At 38.1% G+C, this 20,550-nt stretch overlaps 1 protein-coding gene across 2 annotated transcripts in view; it reads left to right on the forward strand.

The window, feature by feature from the left end:
• The window catches only part of LOC135225690 (histone deacetylase 11-like), a 96,066-nt gene that overhangs the window by 5,613 nt on the left and 69,903 nt on the right, over positions 1–20,550 (forward strand). For both annotated transcript variants that reach the window (XR_010317068.1, XM_064265039.1), the window contains exons 2-3: positions 4,960–5,016; positions 5,158–5,296. Coding sequence is in view for 1 of the 2 variants with exons in the window: in XM_064265039.1 (XP_064121109.1) it covers positions 4,960–5,016; positions 5,158–5,296 (196 nt within the window). In the remaining variant the exon portion in view is untranslated. The remainder of the gene's footprint in view (positions 1–4,959; positions 5,017–5,157; positions 5,297–20,550) is intronic.

Raw genomic sequence — 20,550 nt, forward strand, 5'->3', positions numbered from 1 at the left:
GGTTGTTGCCCTGTCATTCCCAGAAGGAAGCAAGGTAAGGAGCAAGATTTTTGAGGAAGTGGATATTGATGAGTTGACAGTCGAAGATGGAATGAAAGTTTTGCTTCAACACTTGGACAAGTGGTACAAGAAGGATGAGATGTTAGCAGCGTATGAGGCATGGACAAGGTTTGACATCTACAAAAAGGAGAAGGAACATACAATGGAGAAGTACATTTTGGAATTTGTGAAGAGAATTACAGTTCTGGAGAGGCACAAAGTAAGTATACCAAAGTGTATTTTAGCATTTAAGTTACTAGGACCAAGTGCCAGGGCTTAGAGGTTAAAGATAAACAAATAGTGTTGACAGCAGTGTCCTTTAGTGAAACGGATAAAATATTTGAAATTTTTTGGTAGTCAGGAAGTGTTGTTATTGGGTGCAGTGTCAAACAGGAGTGAGAGTGAGACCCCTGCTGTGGTGATAAAATCTGAACCAGTATTTAGCACGGAGGAGGTAAATGTTATTACTCATGGAAGAGGACAGGAAGGTTTTTTTTTTTTTAGAGGCAGAGGAAAAGGAAGCATAGTAAACAGAAGTGAAACAAATAGGCATGTGTGTATGTAAGTAGTGTAAAGGAAGAAGAATTATATTCTGTTATTAAAAATCCCAAAATGATGTCAGCGTTGAGAATATATTAATTGTGCTATCCTAGACACAGCTTGCAGTTCTACAGTGTATGGTAGTAATTGGTTGAAAGCATACACACAGTCTTTGTCAGACAAAAAAAAAATTGCGAATAGAAGCGGAAGAAAGTGGAACATGTTTAGGTGTGGTGATGGTAATGTTTATAAGTCAATGATGAAAGTAAACTTTCCAGTGAACGTTGTAGGTGACAGAACAAGTGTCATAGCAGATGTGGTGAACTGCTCAATCCCCCTTTTATTCTGTAAAAAATCAATGAAGAGAGCACAAATGAAATTGGACTTAGAAGATGATACTGCAGAAATTCCTGGAAGAAAGTTGAAATTGAGGTGCACTTCCTCAGGACACTATTGCCTTCCACTGAGGGATGAGAAAGAAGCCAGGAAGAAAACAGAAGAAATAATGATGACCTTGGGAGATAATGAAAAGGAAAAGAAGAAGAAGATAGGAAAATTGCACCAACAAATCAGGCATCCCTCATCTAAACAACTGATTCAGTTGTTGAAGGATGCTGGTGTTAAGGATGAAATGTGCTACGTGTATGGTGAAGAAGTATGAGATAGCTGTGAGATATAAGAAAACACCATCAAGGCCAATTGTTAGTGTGAATATGGCAAAGGAGTTCAGTGAAGTAGTGGCATTAGACCTAAAGGAATACAAAAAAGGGATATATATTTTCTGCATATGGTGGTTATGGCATCAAGGTTCTCAAAGTTTTGTGTGACAAGAAGTAAAGAACCCAAGGAGATAATAGAGAAAATTATGGAGACATGGTTGGGAACTGGTTTGGGACCCCCTGTGAAATTCTTGTGTGATAATGGTGGAGAGTTTGCGAATAACACGCTCCTAGAAATGTGTGAGGACGTGAACATTCAAGTGATGCATACAGCAGCATGCTTTCCCTTCAGTAATGGTCTTTGTGAGCATAGTCACGCAGTTATAGACGAAATGGTAACAAAAATGATGGCAGAGCAACCAGAACTGTCTTTAAAAGTGGCTTTGGCATGGGCAGTCAATGCTAAAAATTGTCTTCAAGTAGTAGGGGGCTTTAGCCTTTATGAACTCATGTATGGGCAGAATCCTAACCTGTCATGTACCATGAGTGATGAACTTCCTGCACTGGAGGGTACAACATCTAGTGAAATGGTTGCTAAACATCTCAATGCTTGCCATTCTGCAAGAAAAGCCTTTATTGCTGCTGAAACTTCTGAGAAAATACGATGGGCACTAAGACACAAAAGTAGGGACCACTGGTAAAGTCCTTAAGGAATGGAAAGGACCAGCAACAGCCACTGGTCAAGTTGGCTAAACAGTGATTTTGAAATATGGTTCAAATATTGTAAGATCACATGAAACACACATTCAGGAAATTCCATACAGTTTTGATATAAACAATGAAGAAGGAAATGCGCTGCTTGATATGTTGAGGCATCAAAGAGAAAAGGATGAGACAGACTATGGTAGGAAGAATGAGATAGAGGGCAGTTATAAATCCAACAGAAAGTGAGAAAGATGAAGATGAAGAACAAGAGAACCAAACCAAAGTTGAGGTCACTGTATCTGAAGATAATTTAACAGTTAAGAGTATTCCAAAGATTGGACAGAGAGTAAGATTCCTGCTGAAAGAGTCTGATGAATGGCAGATAGGAACTGTTCACAGCTGTGCTGGAAAATCTACAGGAAAATATAGTAGTTGGAGAAATATTGAACATAAAGATGGACATATAACAGCCATTGACTGGAACAGAGATGTAGAAAAATGGGTACCAGTTTTAGAAGATGAAGTACAGGAACCCAGTGAAATCGTAATGGCTTGTGAAAACACAGAAAGTCAGGAACTTGTTAAAGCAAAACAAGAAGAACTAAAAACCTGGAAGAATTTTAATGTTTATGAGGAAATTTCTAACTTGGGTCAGAAGGCATTGTCAGTACGATGGGTGATGACAGAAAAGGAAAATAGTGATGGGAAAAAGAAAATTAAAGCACGGCTAGTTGCCAGAGGTTTTGAGGAAAAAGAAGAAATCCAGTCAGATTCTCCCACTGTTAGCAAGGAAGTGTCGAGGTCCTTTGTTGGTATATTGTCTTCCAAAAGATGGGCAGTGAATTCAATTGATATTAAGGCTGCATTCCTACAGAGTGAAGTGTATCTTACTCCACCTGTTGAAGCTGGCTGTGATGATAATTTACTATGGAAATTAAAAAAATGTGTACTATATGGTCTTAATGATGCTGCTAGAAAATGGTATCTCACAGTGAAGACTTTCCTGTTGAAGATGGGATGTAATCAGGTGAAAACTGACCCTGCAGCATTCTATTGGTATTATGGAGATCTGTGTAGTATGTTTTTGATGCATGTAGATGATTTCTTGTGGGGAGGAATAAAGACACTTGAAAATGTGGTCATTGCACAAATCAGAAATCATTTTCAGGTTAAAGAACAAAGTAATGCTATATTCAGATACAGTGGCCTGGATATTGCACAGAATAAGCATGGTGTCACACTTTATGAAAATGAGTTTTGTAAATCTCCTGAATCTATAACTGTAAGTGCTGAGAGAGGATTAAATAAGAATATGGAGTGTAATGAAGAAGAAAAGGAGAACTTTAGGAGTCTAGTAGGCCCACTAGAGTGGTTATGCACAAATTCAAGACCTGACTTGTCACATGATGTATTGGAACTTAGCTGTAAAATAAATAACCCTAAGGTAAAAGATCTGATTGAGGCAAACAAATGTCTAAGAAAAGCTTGTACCTTTGAGAGCTGTATGTACTTCCCAGGACTTGGAGACAGTTTTAACTTTTAAGTTGGTTGTGTACAGTGATGTTTCTTATGCCAATCTCCCTGATGGATTTAGTAGTGCTTGGGGCTTTGTGATTTTCTAAGTGGGTGAAAATGGAAATAGTTGTCCTTTATACTGGGAGTCAAGGAAAATCAGAAGGGTTGTAAAAAGCACTCTTGCAGCAGAAACACTAACAGCCACTGAGGCAGTGGATATGGCTTACTTTCTTGGAAACATGTCCCAAATATTGTATGATGGAAAGAGAAATCTGCCTGTGGAACTCGATGTGGGTAACCATTCACTTTATGAGAATGTATACTCTGTTAAAAGTGTTTCAGAAAAGAGATTGAGAATTGACATAGCTATTCTCAAGGAATTGGTTCAGAATGGAGAGTTCAAGGTATTTTAGGTAGATTCAAAAGCACAGTTGGCTGATGTGTTAACCAAAAAGAGGGTAAATTCTTGGAGAATAGGTAGTGTTTGAGAGTGGATCCCTGAAATCTTAAATAGATTTTATAAGCAGATAATTTTATTTTTTTCCTAAGCCATATAATGCTTGTTGCTTTGGACATGGATTTCTTTTGTTTTCTTTCAAAAGAGAGGAATATGTTAACTCTGTTGAGAATGTTTGTGTACGACATTGCGCATTGTGCTTGTCATTTCTTTGTGAGGTTTGTTTATGTTTATGTTGTGAGCGGGAAGGGGAAGCGAATTGAAATGATGTACCCTAGGCGCTTGTCAGGTTGGAACTGAGAGGTAAATAAAGTTATTTATTATGTCTGCCTTTGATTTATATTGCTACACTGGTCTACACGATCAACAATCAGTGATTAAACTTTGTTCTGAGAAAGCATGATGTGATTTCTATACCTTTCTCTCAAGTTTCAAAACAGATTACATAGTCTATGTGTGGAATAGATTGTGGTGGGACTGCCTTTAGTCTTTAGAAGAGTAATTTAGGAATTGGTTGAGAAGTAGCATTCTGATGAATGGGAGACACTACTCCATTGTGCAGTGTCAATGAAGTCCGTTAGGGTTTAAAAAGAGACCACAGCCAAGCCTTTGAGGATGGCTACTCTTAAAGGGCCAGTTCTCCAAAAAATCTTTCCTCATAATAGAGCTAGAGTCTTCCCTGCCCTTTAGGGCACCTGTCAGGTTCTGGCCCCAAATGAAAGGGAATGGGACTTTTGAGGTAGGTGTTCCCTTCTCCACCCCTCTTGAGATGGGAAATGCACTGCCATGTGAAATGTTCCAGAATCAGTGGCTCCTGCAGAAAGATCATTTGGTTTGGTTTGCTCCCAGTAGTGCAGTGTCGTATACAAGGTTGGAGAGTTAATAAAGTGGCTATTGTGATTACTTTTTTCTAGGTTTGTCTCCTCATGGCATTTACTGATAAAAGGATGATCATATGCATAGTAGTGTTAGTAATAATTATAAGGGTTTTTAGTCATACTCATGCTGTTTTTAATGTTAATGTTATTAAATTTTTCGTTCCAGAATGGCGTCTGTCTGCCCAGAAGAGTCCACAGAAAATGATGCCATGCCAAGAGAAATGTAAGGTTTATGTATGAACAAAGTTTTGCTAAAATTTTGTTGCTTTAAGTAATGTAAAATAGGTAAAGATGATTTTTGTAATTTTCACTGCCTGACTTTAAAAGTACAGATATTTTTTCAATTTGTTTTTCCTTTTCTTAGGGCTGGTGAAAGCAAATTATACATTGATATTGGGTCTGATCAAATTCCAATTGTGTATAGAGATGAATACAACATACGTCTTTGTGGCATGGAAAAACTACATCCTTTTGATGCCGGAAAATGGGGTAATGTTGTGAAGGTAATATTTAACTTTGTTTCTTGATTTTGTACCTTTATATACCAAGCTCTTTGTTGTTTGTTGAACTTGCACATTATTCACTAAAATTATTCCAAAGTTGTACAAGCATATGCAAACCACAATTGTTTCTATTGGAATACAAACCAGGCCCTTTTAAGTAGGAGTATAATACCTCTATGTGAACTTTGTAGAAAGGTAATTAGCTGGTGGTGAGTTGGGGGAGGGACCCCACTCATCTGAAAAGTTGAAACTTTTTTGCTCTTTTTGTATGGTGTTTTTTTTACGTGTGAATCTGTATGTGCCTAAGAGGAATGAACAGTGAAGATGTGAAGGACATAAGTGTGTGGCCTCTTCATGTCCTTAGTGGTTGTAGATCCCCACAGATATAGATCCTTCTGGGTGGGACATGCAGTTTATTTTCCCCTGCAAGGAATGTTTGAGTTGGTCCCTTGTACAGTGTTTTCTGGAGGAAATACTCCTCCTCTGAAACCCCCTCGGTATACCAGGATCCCATCTTTTGCTTCTTTTCTAAACCACTTAGCATTGACTTTAGTCTGCAGGATCTCCATGTGCTCTTGCTGTACCTATCAAGGAGCTAATCCTTGTTTAGCCTCTGACAGTCATCATTCTACCCATGGGAGATGACCCTTCAGCATCAACTATGAATAGTGCTCCATTGACATCTGTTTTCCTCAACTAAACCAATTCTCCTGCTCTGTAAGATGGGTAAGGAAAAGATGCACAAATGTACTACTTCCTCCTCCTACTCATTGTGTTTTGCCCCTTCTTCCTCTCCTAGGCAGAAGAAAAAAGAAATACAGAAATAGGCTCTCTTACAGGAAGTCATCAATGTTCTTGGTACCCCAAGTCCTCCTGTAACTTCTTGGACAGGAAGACTGCCCCAGACTCCTAATACTATTATACCTTTACCAGGTCTGCAGAATAGAGTCAGTACTATGCTGTCATTTAGTGTGTCATCAAGGAGAATTGTAAATCTCTCCTGTTTTTTTTTTCCACATATCAAGGCGTGCAGCCCACCATCTCTTCATTCATACTTTTGCTGATAATTGTTGCCTTTGACTTCCCAGTCTCATACTACAAGCTCTTGAATTGGTGTTTCTCTGTAAATCAGTTTGATATTGTGAGATAGTGAATGCTTGGGATTTATGACAAAATTCAAGTTCCAAGGTAGTCAGTATCCACTCTGTATTTATTACAGTACTTAGATACTGTATTTTGTTCTGGGCATTTTCATATTTTGTTAAACTGCTTTAAGTTTTTATCATTACGATTACTGTAGCCTTATATTGGCTTTTTTCTTCCCAGTTTTTAAATTAATCCTTGGCAATGAGGTGATGTCTCATTGCCATAGGTACTATGACCCTTCATTGAAGCTGAAGGAAAATTTTGATAAACCATAATCCACATCTAAAGTGTAGTTAACACAACTGCTCATTTTGCACATTACAAGGCCAGTTTTCAATTGACTATTGATAGAAATATCTCTTCTTTTGTTTTCTCTTGACTACCATAATCTTCCTTACACCAGGAAGTGGGGCTGTTTCCTTCAGGCCTGGCCTAGAAAGAGCATTAGGCTGCCTGATACTCTGGTATTCACATTAAAAAGTTAAAAAGTGTAATAATTGTCAGTCAGTATGATAGACAAGCTTTTTTCCAGCACCTGGGTATTTGCTTTTGCATTTGTCTCTTTTTAATATTGGTAATTGTAAAATGAGCCAAGGAGTGTACATAGTTCCTGCTCTTCAGTACTTTGAAAGGTAACTAACTAAAATTCTGTGGTAGTAGTACTTGTCCCACTTTGCATAGTATTTATTACCTTGCATATATATTTTATATTACTACAGTTGTCATTACTAGTCCCTCTTGCTTATCTCATTAATAAGTATACGTATAGTGGTCCTAATTGATGGCTTATTTGTTACAAGTGACGCAGTTTCCTTTAAAGAAATTTAGTCTTATTTTTTAGCTTAAGTGACCATTTTCTCCATGAATGTAATATATAATGAAACTAACATTGCAGTGATATCTTTAAACTATTTTATTTGTGATGAATCTTACCTATTGTTAAAGTTAGCTATATCTCTGTGCTGATTAGGCGAGTTGGTATTCAAACAAAAAATCAAATGGCTGCCCGGACGACTGTCTAATTTACCTGTTCTCCATCAGGTGTGTTTCGAATGTTTTAGCTCTTGTCAGAATTCTCCTTGCCGCCATTGCGGTTAGGTGCTTGGTATTCTATGAAGTTTGGCTGTTTTACACCTGTTTACAGTAATGTAATTTCATTTTCCTAGGATATCTTCCATCGGAAGTAAAGCCAATAACATCAGGCTATGTAGGAATGATTTTGGTGTATCCAGGATGTTGAAATTGGAAGTTGATTAGCATTTGGTTTGTCTGGTGGTAGAGTTCACTCTCAACTTGGTTCGGAAGTCACGTAAAGCCATTTGTCCCATTTCTGAATAACTACAGGTTCCATGCAATGTAAAAACACAATACGTTCAAACAAACAAACAAACAAACATTCTGTTTGTACTTGGAACTACTAGATGTGAAGAATGTAGGGAATTGTTTTGAGAAATTTATGCCTGAATATGTCAGATATAAGAAAGAGGGGAAACTAATAGATTGTGAAAGCAATTAGTTAGGTCACGACTTAATCCTGTCAGTTCTATCCTACTTAGTGTCCCTTCATCTGCAGCTATCCATACTCAGACTAGGCATTTTGGGAGTGCTAGTATTGACTTCCTTTGTAGCTCCACCGTCTGCTCCCCATTTGGTTCAGGAAAAGCGTAACGAGAAGTTAGAACATAACATTAAACATATTTTTAGTTCTAATACAAGTTGAACTGAGTTCGTGATGGGAACATTCCGAATCCCTCCATAGTGTGCGCTCTTTTTCGTGTTCCCTTTTAGAAGTAAAGTGTTGGTGCCCTCATCTGTACGTAGCCCGAGCGTAGGATTGCCCTACGATAGTTGGTAATGTCCGCTGCCAGGGAACTGGGTTGGTTCTCAGGACGGATTTCTGTGCCCTCCAATACCTACTTCGCCCTTTCCATGGTCTGACCCCCTCATTTTGGGACCACCTTGACGTGGTGAGGGGGCTCTCGAACCTCAGGAATCTCTTCCCAGGTTCGAACCCAAGAGTCCCATATGACATTATATATTTTCGAGTAAACTTATGTGGACTTTTCCATTTTTTGCCAAAATTTTTGAAAGCAAATAAATGAGAAAACATATCATGGCTTAACGTGGAGTTAAATCCGAAGCTAAATAGTGAGAACTGTGGTAGATCCATCATCTACCCGACAATGTTCGGACCTGTTTTTCAGGCGGAACTATTCTGTGGAGCTGGACCACGGATTCCAGGGGGGGCCTGGTTCTAGGAATAGAACTCTCGGCATTCTATCCAGTTTGCCCATAATGTGATTAGGATGGGGATAATTTGTATTAACATAATACTCTTAGTCCTAGCAAGCGGGTTCTGCTTACACTTGGGCCATAATAATCATGTTATGCCATCCCCTTTTGGGTAGGGTAGGGATGCGGACATTTGGGAGTCCTTTCTCACTTGTGCCTTTGGCAGAAGATTTAACTTCGCGAAGGGCCAATGATATCTTTCAAGATTTTTTTTTTTTTTTTTTTAAACTCAAAATTTATGAACTGTGAAATAAATGATTTGAGTACCCCTGGGCCCCATGATGGAAAATCTACGGCACAGTTGATGACCATTGGCACGTCACTCCCGAATTTCCTAGGTACTGCCACAAGCAGTGAAAGTACTATAAAAGATACAAAGGAACACCCTGTTCCAAGTAAAGCAGCAGAGACAGAAAACCAAATAGAGTGCATAAATAAAAAAGAAACAAACAAAAATAAATTGGTAAACTCCAATATCGTAACAATGGAACCATATATGATGAACAATAATTCTGAATTAGAGACAAATAATCCTCCCAGCAATACAGAAAAATATAAAAATCATAATAGACAAGCAACATACATAAAACAAGGACCAAGAGAAACAAAAATTACCGACTTAATCCCACATTGGTACATTTTGATGACCTCTTTGGACCAGACAATTGGTCAAGATTTCTAGTCCTCAAAGCTGACAACAAAATCTCAGCAGCGATGCTAGAAAACAAATTACTTAACATATATCCAACACAAGACATGGAATACAGACACATCAAGGACAATGAATGGCTTATCCAAGTAACCAATAAAATGCAGTCCACTGCCTTTTTAAATATAACAGAAATAAATAATATAAAGGTAATAATTACAGCCACGAACATTGAATTATGTACAGGGTACAGTCATCCTACCCAATAGCGAGCAGGAGCTTCCTTCAAAACAACTATTGCTAGACTCCCTAAAATTGAGATATAACAATATCCACGATTTAGAAATATACTCTATTTCAAGTAGGAAAGATAAAAGTAAAAATATCAACATTGCCAAAATAAAATTTACAGGCCAAGACTTGCCATTTAAAATAAAAATTCTTGGACAAAATAGAGAAGTTCGTCCTTTTGTTCCTAAACCATTACAATGTACACAGTGCTCAAGGTATGGACACACATACAAAAGATGCCGTAATAAAGCTATATGTGCAGGTCGTGCATCAGATGACCATACCACTAATTGGAACTGTAATCAATCAAAATGTATTAATTGTGGACTAGCCCATCATGCAAAATCTAAGGATGTTCATTTTACCAATATAACACGAACTTCAGTTGTTAATAAATAGGACAGGAATGTCAGTCATGGAAGCCAGACTTGAGCTAAAAGTAAGAGGCGTTAACAATCCATCCAAAACCCCCACCTTTTCAAATGTGACTAAAAATCAAGACATCAAACAGCACAATGACAAACAAGATAGTATAAACATGGAAACTGGATTTCATACCAATAATACTGAAACCCAAAATAAAAGTGATATTACAACAACCAATACCACCACTAACATAGATGATTCAGTTATCCATGGAAAAGAACTTCCAATAGAAGAAGAATTAAATAATGATGATAATCGAACTGGCAAAAAGAAAAGAATTCTAGAAAGAACCCCACCTAAGGGAAAAAAAGTAAATATTGAAAATTACAATCAATCCAGAGAACTCCAAATACACCAGGAGAACATTTTAAAAAAGATATTAAACTAACCTCATCACAAGTGGAAATACACAATTACCCTCAATCTCAATCAAACAGCCAACATCTGGACAGTAAAGATCACTCTTTACAATTTCCATCAAATAATACTAATGAAAATCATACCATTAAACCAAACCAAAATATAACTATCACCCCCCAACATCCACAAGACCGAAATATCCCATTAACAACAACAAAACAAATAACCCCTCAAACCAACAGTCCTTATCACTACAGAAAAGGAACAATAGAATTACAAAACCAGAAATTTCTAAAGCTAGACCAAAAACTTCTGAACCAATAATTAATATTACCAAACATGCTTCATCTTGTGGTTGTAATGAATGCTTTGTAAGTACATATAACCAACTAACTACCAAGACAGAGGACACAGTACGAAATTGTATTGACAATTTTACCAAATTAAGGAGGTGCCCTTTAACACACCAACATGAGAACGAATTATGTTCTGAATCGTAAAATAAAAAGGAAATTATAAAATCAAAAATAGACTTATTAATATTCAACTATGAAAAACAAACAACTGCAGAATCTAATAACCAACATACAAATACAATGATTAAAAAACACAAAATAAATTCAAATGCATATAAACTACGAGATAAAAGTAAAATCAGCAATCAATTTACAGAATTTAACACCAATTCCTCCCAATAATGGAATATAAATGGTCTCTTAACCCGACTACGTCTGGGGGGTGAATTACAAAGAATCATACGAGACCACAACCCAATGTGCATATTTGGCTACTACATATAGGAAGTAACCCTACAAATATCCAACACTATAAAATTGCCTGTTATTCACCAACTGACGGTGGAAAATTAGGCACAGCCATATACGTTCATAATAGCATTACACATGAACCTGTTGACATACCATCTATGCCATATCAAATAACATCAATTAAACTGTATATGCCTGATAAGTAAAATTACTATTTTGTAATTTATATAACCAACCAATTTCAATGCAAATTTCAGTGATTTTTCTGACTTATTAGCAAAAGTATACAGGAACCACTAACTTATAGTAGGAGATTTAATGCACATAATCCATTATGGGATATTAATAACCCCACTGACACATCCGGAATCAACATAGAGAATACTATAATGAAACACAACCTGTATTGTCTCAATGAAAGTGAAATTCCAACATATTTTTCAAATACACACCTAACCTTTTCTTCAATTGACATTTCATTATGTTCAAATGATGTAGCGGAGAAATTTGAATGGAACGTCCTAGACGATTCATACACAAGTGACCATTTCCCAATCATTCTGAACTACTTAAGTAATGTCAAAATATTGCCACCTACAAGATATAATACCCAAAAAGCTAACTGGGATAAATATTTCCTATACACACGAAACATACCACCATTCCCACATAATGAAGATCACAACTACTACATGTGAATCCTTCTCAAACTTCATAATAAATGCTGCAGATAAAAGTATTCCAAAAACCAAAAACACATTCCACAAAATCCCCTGTCCCATGGTGGAATCCAACATTAACAACATTAATTAAATAAAACATATATTGAGTCGCAATCTAAACGACTCCAAAACTCGCCTTAAATCACTCACAAAATGCCCTATAGTATAAACATATTAAACAAAATAGTTATAACAAACATAACAATTAACCACATTAAACCACTATATACAAATATACAGCCAAATTTAGAAAAACGGTAATAGCTGAAAAAATCGCATCATGGAAGGAATATGTCTCAAACATATCTTCAAACACATCCACAAGGGATATCTGGCAAAAGATAAGGAAAATCAATGGAAAACATATAAGACCTCCAAGAAGTGCAATACATTTAAATGGAAAAATATACCATGATACTTATGAAATATCAAACATAATTGGGAAACATTTTGAAAAACATCAGTGCTTACTCCAGCCTAGATACACATTTTCAAAGTATCAGAAAACAAAAACAGAAAATATAATACTCAATTTTGAAACTCTTGAAGACCTGGAATATAACTATATTTTTAACATGGATGAACTAGATAATGCCATCAACTCTTGTCATCCTCTGCACCAGGATATGATAAAATATCATTTGAAATGATAGAAAAATTAGCTCCTATAGCTAATCATATTTATTAAAATTTTACAATAGTATCTGGCTAAAACGTGTCTTTCCTGATAAATGGAAACATGCCATAATTATTCCAATAAACAAACCAGGAAAGGATGCAAGTAATCCATCCAATTATAGACCGATATCTCTAACAAGTTGCCTATGCAAAATCTTAGAAAAAATGGTTAATGCACGATTAACGTATGTAATAACCAAAGAATCCATTTTAACACCAACACAATCTGGTTCAATAGCTGGCAGATCAACCCTAGATCCCTTAACACATTTAGAAGATCATATCAAAAAAGGCTTTGAACAAAAGAAATTAACAGTAGTATATTTTTTTGAAATAGAAAAAGATACGATTACAACATGGAAACATACCATCATGCAAAAACTCCACTCCAAGGGACTAAGAGGCCACTTACCAATATTTTATTAAGAACTTCTTAACAAACAGAACTTTTCAAGTAAGAGTAGAAAATTACCCACTCAGTAACCTATAAACTGGAAGAAGGAATCTCAAGGTAGTGTCTTGAGCTGTACATTGTTTGCTTTAGCAATCAATGACATTACTATAAATTTACCAAGTGGTGTAAAAAACAGTTTATATGTTGATGACTTTGTCCATTTACTATACAAGTAGTATTTGAGACATGCCTCAGAGAGTTCTCAGTACTGCCATTTCAAATATATGTAGTTGGGCAAATTCAGTTGGATTTAAATTTCAACTGATAAAACAAAAGCAATCGTCTTCTACAAAGACAAAAGGTGGATGAAGAACCAAACAATCAAACAGCATCTTTATAGCACTGAAATACAATTTTGTACAAAAATCAAGTATCTAGGAGTAATATTTGATCAACATTTAAATTGGAAAGAGCACATCAAATACATTAAAGCCAAGGGCATCAAAGCCCTTGCCATATTAAAAAAGTTATCACACACTAATTGGGGAGCAAAGCGAGACATTTTTATAATGATATATAAGGCAACAGTCTATCCATAATAGATTACTGCTGTCCAATATATTCATCCGCCTCAGAATCTGCATTAAAATCTCTCGATGCAGTGCACCATGAAGGCGTGCGATTGTGCACAGGAGCTTTCCGATCGTCCCCAACAAACTCACTTTTGGTGGAGGCAGGTGTTTTGCCCTTAAAACATCACCGTAATTTAATAACAATACAAAGAGGTCTTTCATTGCAAGCGGGATCGTCTCCTGCAACTTACTGCTTCCAAAACTGTAATCAAGTAACAGCAGTAATAGTACTAGCTCTTTCCCAAAAAAAGCTAGATACATAATGACATACATAATATGAATCCAATTTTTCACCCACCAATGGAATTGCCATCACCATGGATTTTAAATAGAGTAAAGATATGTACCTCCCTGTCTTACCTACTCAAAAACAAATGACAAGTACGGAATGTACCGCCAACATGCTTTGGAGCATTATAAGAAAAAGGCAACAAATTTATGATATATACAGACGGCTCCAAAAATAATGTTGGAGTAGGAGCATCTGCATATTCGAAAAATATGTTAAGTAAAAAAAGCCTACCTTCAATATCATCAGTATTTACTGCTGAAGTCACAGCCATACAGATGGCTCTAGATATGATATCTGGAGCAAAAGCAAGTGTCTCTGTTATTTTCAGTGACTCACGTAGTGCTATAGATGCAATAAGACAGTAATAAACCAGGAAACCAAATAGTACAGGAAATTCAAATAAAAATTAAAATTCATCAAACTCCTCCAATCAGGAATATCAATGGAAATATGTTGGATCCCAGCACACGTGGGAATAAAAGGAAATGAATATGCAGACTCTGCTGCCAAAATTAGCCTGCACTATCCCTCCAACAATTTCATATGCCCCAGTGTCAGACTGGGTAAAATCAGTTAAAACATTAATTTACCAGGATTGGAAAGAAGAATGGGCCTCGGTGCCAACGACAAATAAACTTGTAAAAATATAAAACTGAAGTCTATGCATGGAGAACATCCTCACAGGAGGAAAGAGCAAAAGAGGTGATCCTAGCAAGGCTACGTATAGGACACACAAGATTCTCACATGGTCACTTGATGTCAACACCACATGCGACCCAGTGAAATGTAACAGATGTCAAACACCCATGACAGTACAGCATTTGCTTGTTGAGTGCCCAAATTGGACCCAGGAAAGATCTATTTATCTGCGGAGTTCGGAAATGAAAAATATTCTTGCGGAAAGCAGGGATTTTTCAATTAATAAAATCATAAATTTTTTAATAAGACGGGTTTCTCAAATAAAGTCTTATTTTTTTTTTTTTTTTTTTTTTTTTTTTTTTTTCTTTCTCAGGATGATCCCTGAGAACCAGCCCGAGAAGAGTCTACTTGAGACTCAGAGGTCTGGAAAAACTAACCCCTATTAATAATAATAATAATCCATGGTCTGAATCTCGTTTAAAGCATTCTTCTAAGGACCGTTAAAGCGTTCGCATAAGGACCTTTTCAGTAAGCGTTAATCCTCACTTCGTAGGCGCATTCTGCCATCATCAACACCTAGCCTAGTTTGAGGTGTTTGCATGCATAGGATTAATAATTTATAATATAGGTATAGACAGTTTTATTGAGATGATAATATCTGTAGTGAGTTTTACATTATTTAGATATTATGTCTACTCAGTCGACTATTTATCTGTCATGTTTTGGTTATTCTAAATTCTCATATGCTAGCATATTCATCTTTCTTGGTAATGCTTGTGTTCGTTCTTGCCTACTTTCTCCTCGGCCATCGGCATATCTCTTACTACAGCCTTGATTAATGTTTCTCTTTCAAGTCTACACTGTCTGTAGTATCTAAGGTTCTTTTCAAGTTAAATATGTTCGCTTTCGGACGAGGCGGGAGAGTCGTTGTAACTCCTTTCCCTCCGACTCCCAATGTTTCCCATCTTTTTGCGCCTTGTTTTCTTTCCCTCAGTTGACTCGTGTGGACATTGTTGACTCGTGTGGACATAGTTACCTCGTGCAGACTTGGCGGAGTCCTGAGTCACTTAAAACTGTCTTCCTTTCATCAAGTCATGGTGGATGCAATACAGCATTCAGCTGCTGTCACCTCCTATCGACAAGTGTCGCTTTCTGTCGCCAAGGGTTGCAAAGAAAGAGCATGCATTTAAGCTCTTTAGTTTATCTCCTGTGGGCAGCTGTCTCCTCCTGTCGCCCACTGGCGGAAGAAGAGTTTGAAATGGAGTTGGACCTAGTGGAGGAAAGAGGCCACATAGAGAATATGTCTTGTTTGTCTTAACGTATTTCGGCACCCTCTAAATATTGGAGAAAAGAACCAGCGCTTGCTTCTATTAGAGAGCATTTTGTAACTTTTCTCGTAATCAGATGCACAAATCTTCCTTTAGGTTTGCCTTGGCTTGTCGTCTTGTGTCTTATAAAGTTACGGAGAGCCAAAGATCACCTCTTACGGAACAAATGCTTATTGGTCATTTAACTGTCTTTAGTAGGAGGTTCACTTTCTTTCTTTCTCTTTCTTGTGGGGAAATGAACACGAGACTGACTGACATACTGATGGAGTTTCAGTCTAGCTTGTTGAGTTGTTACCTTTTACTCATTAGCTACATTGTCTTGTCTCTGCGTCAGCTTAGAGAGGTGGAGGCACCAACCCAGCGAGTTTTTGAAGCCAGCTTTAAGGTTTGTTGCCAGCACGAGTTTAGGGAGAAAGACAGTAAGTCATTTCTGATGCTGCAGGGTAATGTCCTCATGCTTATACTCACTCGGTTTGGAAGAAGTGAGATCACTTTCACTCCCTGTCTGATGATGCAGGTTAGGTTAAGGTGATAAGTGAGTATGTATTGGTAGTCTTGTTTTATACCTTCCGGGGATGAGTGCAGACCTCAGGTTCTGGGATATGGACAGTTGCAACCTCCTAACATGTATGGAGAGACTTGGGACCAGTACCTTATCATGATGGAGACGGTGGAGGGCAGTTGTGATTCTTTTTGGTTGTCCTCCACTGGTTTAATCTCCCTCTTATAGCTTCCTTTGTCTTCAGCAGAAATTTCTCATAAGTCTGTTTTTAGTAGGAGGTTGTATGTACAGGGAATGATAGTCCAAGGGTAATTCTTTGGGACGAGCTCCATAAGTAATTGGAGATATTCTTGGACATTTTGAGACTGAATAACAAGAAGTGTTTCCACATACTTTTGGGTTTTCTAGCATGGTTTTAGTGCCTTTCCAAAGAATGGTTAGACTTGTGGTACACATGCAGAATGTATTCCATTTACCAATACATCCTCAGTCATGCAAGCTCCTTCAAGATGTTTTACCAGAAGGTATTGCTGTTCTGTGAACTTTGTTTGGGTTAGTTTGCAGCCCTCTCTAAGTTTTGTCAGGGACTTTGTTGCCAATGGTGGATGGTGTCGACTTTAGGAGCAAGACACTTCTGCTGAATCAGAAGTATTCCAAAGGCCAAGGACCTGTTGCTTCTTCTGGCCCAATTTTTATACATTATATTTTTAATTCTCTATATCCCCATTCTTATCTAGTAATGTGGGGATGATACTTAATTATGCATGCTTGTCGGTCAAAGATGAATAGGCACATGCTTCTTGAAGAATTTTAGGCCTGAAGGAAACTTCCTATATGGTAAGGGCTTTTCTTTATTAGGAACCATGGCCTCATTGAAGATTTTTTGAGATAATCATGCTCAATTAAAGTAAAGTTTCAGCGTAAGAATTTTGACTTACAAATAACGCTCATTAAATTTGTAAGTAATCCAGAACCATCTTTGGCTCCAGAACTGTAGGAGGGACTCTGTAACCAAGAATTGCCTATTTTGTTCTTAAACCTAAGCCCAGATTTTGGTCCTTTACCTTTGTCATGCAACACAAAGAGTTTAACTAGTGTCATTACACTTTTATGCAACATAGAATGGTCAACACTACACCTGGTAAAACTTTTTAGATGTCGGGAGTGGAAAGACATCAGGATGCTTAGCAGGTTTATTCCTGGTCAGAAACAAAGTCTTTGTGGGATGTTTGCTGCTTTGAGTGAAATGAAACAATATATTGGTTTGATCATTCATTCTGTGGAAGGACAGTGCTTTGGCAATTGGGGATTCAGGAAGAACTGACTGCCTACAAGGGCCTTTACATCCATAAGTTTGGCAGTTGGTGTAGGGTTTAAGGAGAACTCATTTAGACTTACTAGCATGTAGATGAACTGGAACACCCAAATGATTACTACTTCTTTGATGGCCCTCAGGCTTGAGCAGTGGATGTTTCCTTAAAATTTGGCTTAATTCAGACTCACAGGCCTGCCCCTCGTATCTACTCTGAATACTATTGAGGAATTTCAAGTTCAAGAATTGCTTAGTGTCTCCTGTAGAGCCCTTGTAGCCTCAGGGCAAATGATTTTCAAAATTTCCAATGCTCTCAGTAGATGTCTCATTCCTCTGTTAAGAGGAAATCAACTCTACTACACAATTCCATACACTTTAACTTAAGTATCTCCTTAACTGCTTGGAGATGTTAGAATGTCCCCCTCCCCAATAAGATTTTCAAATTATCATAGGATCTGTACTTAATTTAAAACTGCCGTGGCCTGGGGCCAGAAGCAGTGCTCTGTGTATTGCTGGGGGTGCCATTCTAGAGGAATTTTCAGCACCTGGAACCTTGTAGACGTCAATGTTTTCTGTTTAGAGATAATAAGACTTTTCACAGTCTACTTCCAAAGTTATTATTCCATACATACTTTTTTCTGTATGGCATCAAGTACATTTAGATCTTGCTGAGGACCAGCACTTTAAGGTGTTGAGATTGAAGCCCTTCATCTCTATATCAGTCCTCTCTCTCTCTGGAGTTTAGATGCAGGTCTAAACTTTATCTGAATTTTACTATGAAACCTTTTATTTAGCACTATCAGCAGTTAATAAGTAAATTTATTGCCAACACCCGTCTTTAAGCTGTTCTAATGGGAATGCTATTTTAGCTTTCTGCCTTAGAGCTGAGGGTGATATTAAGGCTATGTTTTGTACATGGAACTTACCCAGCAGATATATACTTAGCTATAGACTCCGTCGTCCCCGACAGAAATTCAAATTTCGCGGCACACGCTCTGCAGGTAGGTCAGGTGATCTACCGCCCCTGCCACTGGGGGGCAGGAATAGGAACGATTACCGTTCTAGAACCAGATTTTCTCTGTCGCGGTAGTGTCAACATACGTTGTTGCTACCTCCTGACTTGATTTTCGTTTTTTCATCGCCATCGACCTTCTGGGCTGTCTTTTGCAGGGAAGTACTGGGTCTTTGGTTTGGCATACGCTTTTATTAACTTTTTAATGAATTTGGCTTCGAAATTTCGAAGAATATATTACGTGAAACTACCGAAATTTTTCGGTAGACACTCGTATATTTTGCAATAAGGGAAATATTTATTTTTTTTTTTTTCACTAATACGTGTATGTGTTAGAACTTGATGAAGGAAATATAAGATCTAACTTCCTACTTTAGGAAGTCAGAAAGCATATAACTAGATACGCTTCCTTTAGAAGAGCTTTAAGAGCTCTCGTACTAACGAGCAGTATTGACAATTCTAGTATTGTTGCATCCTCATCACCTTCTTACTCCACAGAATCTACAAATTCATATGTGCAAATTTGAAGATAAATGGATGGCAGCTCAAAAGGCGAGCTCTAAAAAGGTAAGAAGTGAATATAGTGTTCCCAGTGCAGTGGAGGGTGCGTCTGATCGGCTCCGTAGCGCTTCCAGGCCTAGACCTCTTCCAAACTCCCAGACCCAGTGGAGGAGGAAAGTCGACAGCCGCAGGAAGGTTAGGGAGAACCCCCACCGGTCAGGCGTCCCCTCGGCAGGTTCTGTAGAACGTCCCAGACTGCCAAGGATAGCCATTGATAAGGCATCCTTAAAAAAGTGCGTCTCTTCATCTTACATCCGAAAAGACGAAGAATGTATGTTTGGAGTTTGAGGATGATTCTAGCCGGCGTTCTTCTGAAAACTAAGGAGAACACTGAGCAAGAGCCAGCCGCTGCCAGGAAGCCGCGTTCCAGCAAGCTAGCGTGAGCTACGTTCCAATAGCCAGCAGCGAGGCGCGTTCCAGCTAACAGACTAGCGCGAGCCGCGTTCCTACAACCAAACGCGAGCCGCGTTCTAGAAAATTTTTCTTGGCGCAAGGCGCCTTCAAAGAGACGAAGCGCCAGCCTGGCGCAAACAGACGGCTAGAGCAAGGAGCCTTATAGTAGAGTGGCAATCAGAACGATCCTTCCATTGAACGTTTCCGGGCAAGAGGCTCTTTCTAAAAGGGGTCTAGTAGGCGCTTGGAACTATCAGGGCGCACGGGACCTTCCACGCAAGCGGAACGTTCCAGGAGCGAGTCTCCTTTCTAGCGTGCGGAACATTCCAGGCGCGCGGAACATTCCAGGCGCGCGGAACATTCCAGGCGCTAGGTGCAAGGAGCCAGGCGCCAGAATATTCCTAATCTTCTTATGAGAGAGAGGTCAGTCGCGAGGCTCCTCTTTGAGTTTTCAACTTGAGCAACTTTCCCCCTGGCAAAGGTGCAAGATGCGCACAGGCGGCCGTCGCTTTTTGCCAGAAGGATTCTGATACTAAGAGAAAGCCATTTTTTCATTTATTCAGAGGACTCTCTCCTTCATTCATGCTATTCCCTCGTTATGAAGAGGCAAGAGCTTTGGGAGTTTTCTTATAAGAATCTCATCGACGTTTGGGTATGATGGCGGATAGGAAATATCTACTTCCTTCCGTAAACCCTACAGATGAACAGGAATTCTGTCTCTTCCACGATTTATGAGGAAATCACGAAGATTTAAAGAGTTCCTGGATTAACTTCCTTCCTTAAGGAGATATATATACTCTTTCTATCGTTCTATTAACGAAAAGAACGAAGATAGAAAAAATTTTTTCTTTTCTCTAT

This window comes from Macrobrachium nipponense, chromosome 13 (assembly GCF_015104395.2).
Source record: "Macrobrachium nipponense isolate FS-2020 chromosome 13, ASM1510439v2, whole genome shotgun sequence".
In the NCBI taxonomy this organism is placed as follows: domain Eukaryota; kingdom Metazoa; phylum Arthropoda; class Malacostraca; order Decapoda; family Palaemonidae; genus Macrobrachium; species Macrobrachium nipponense.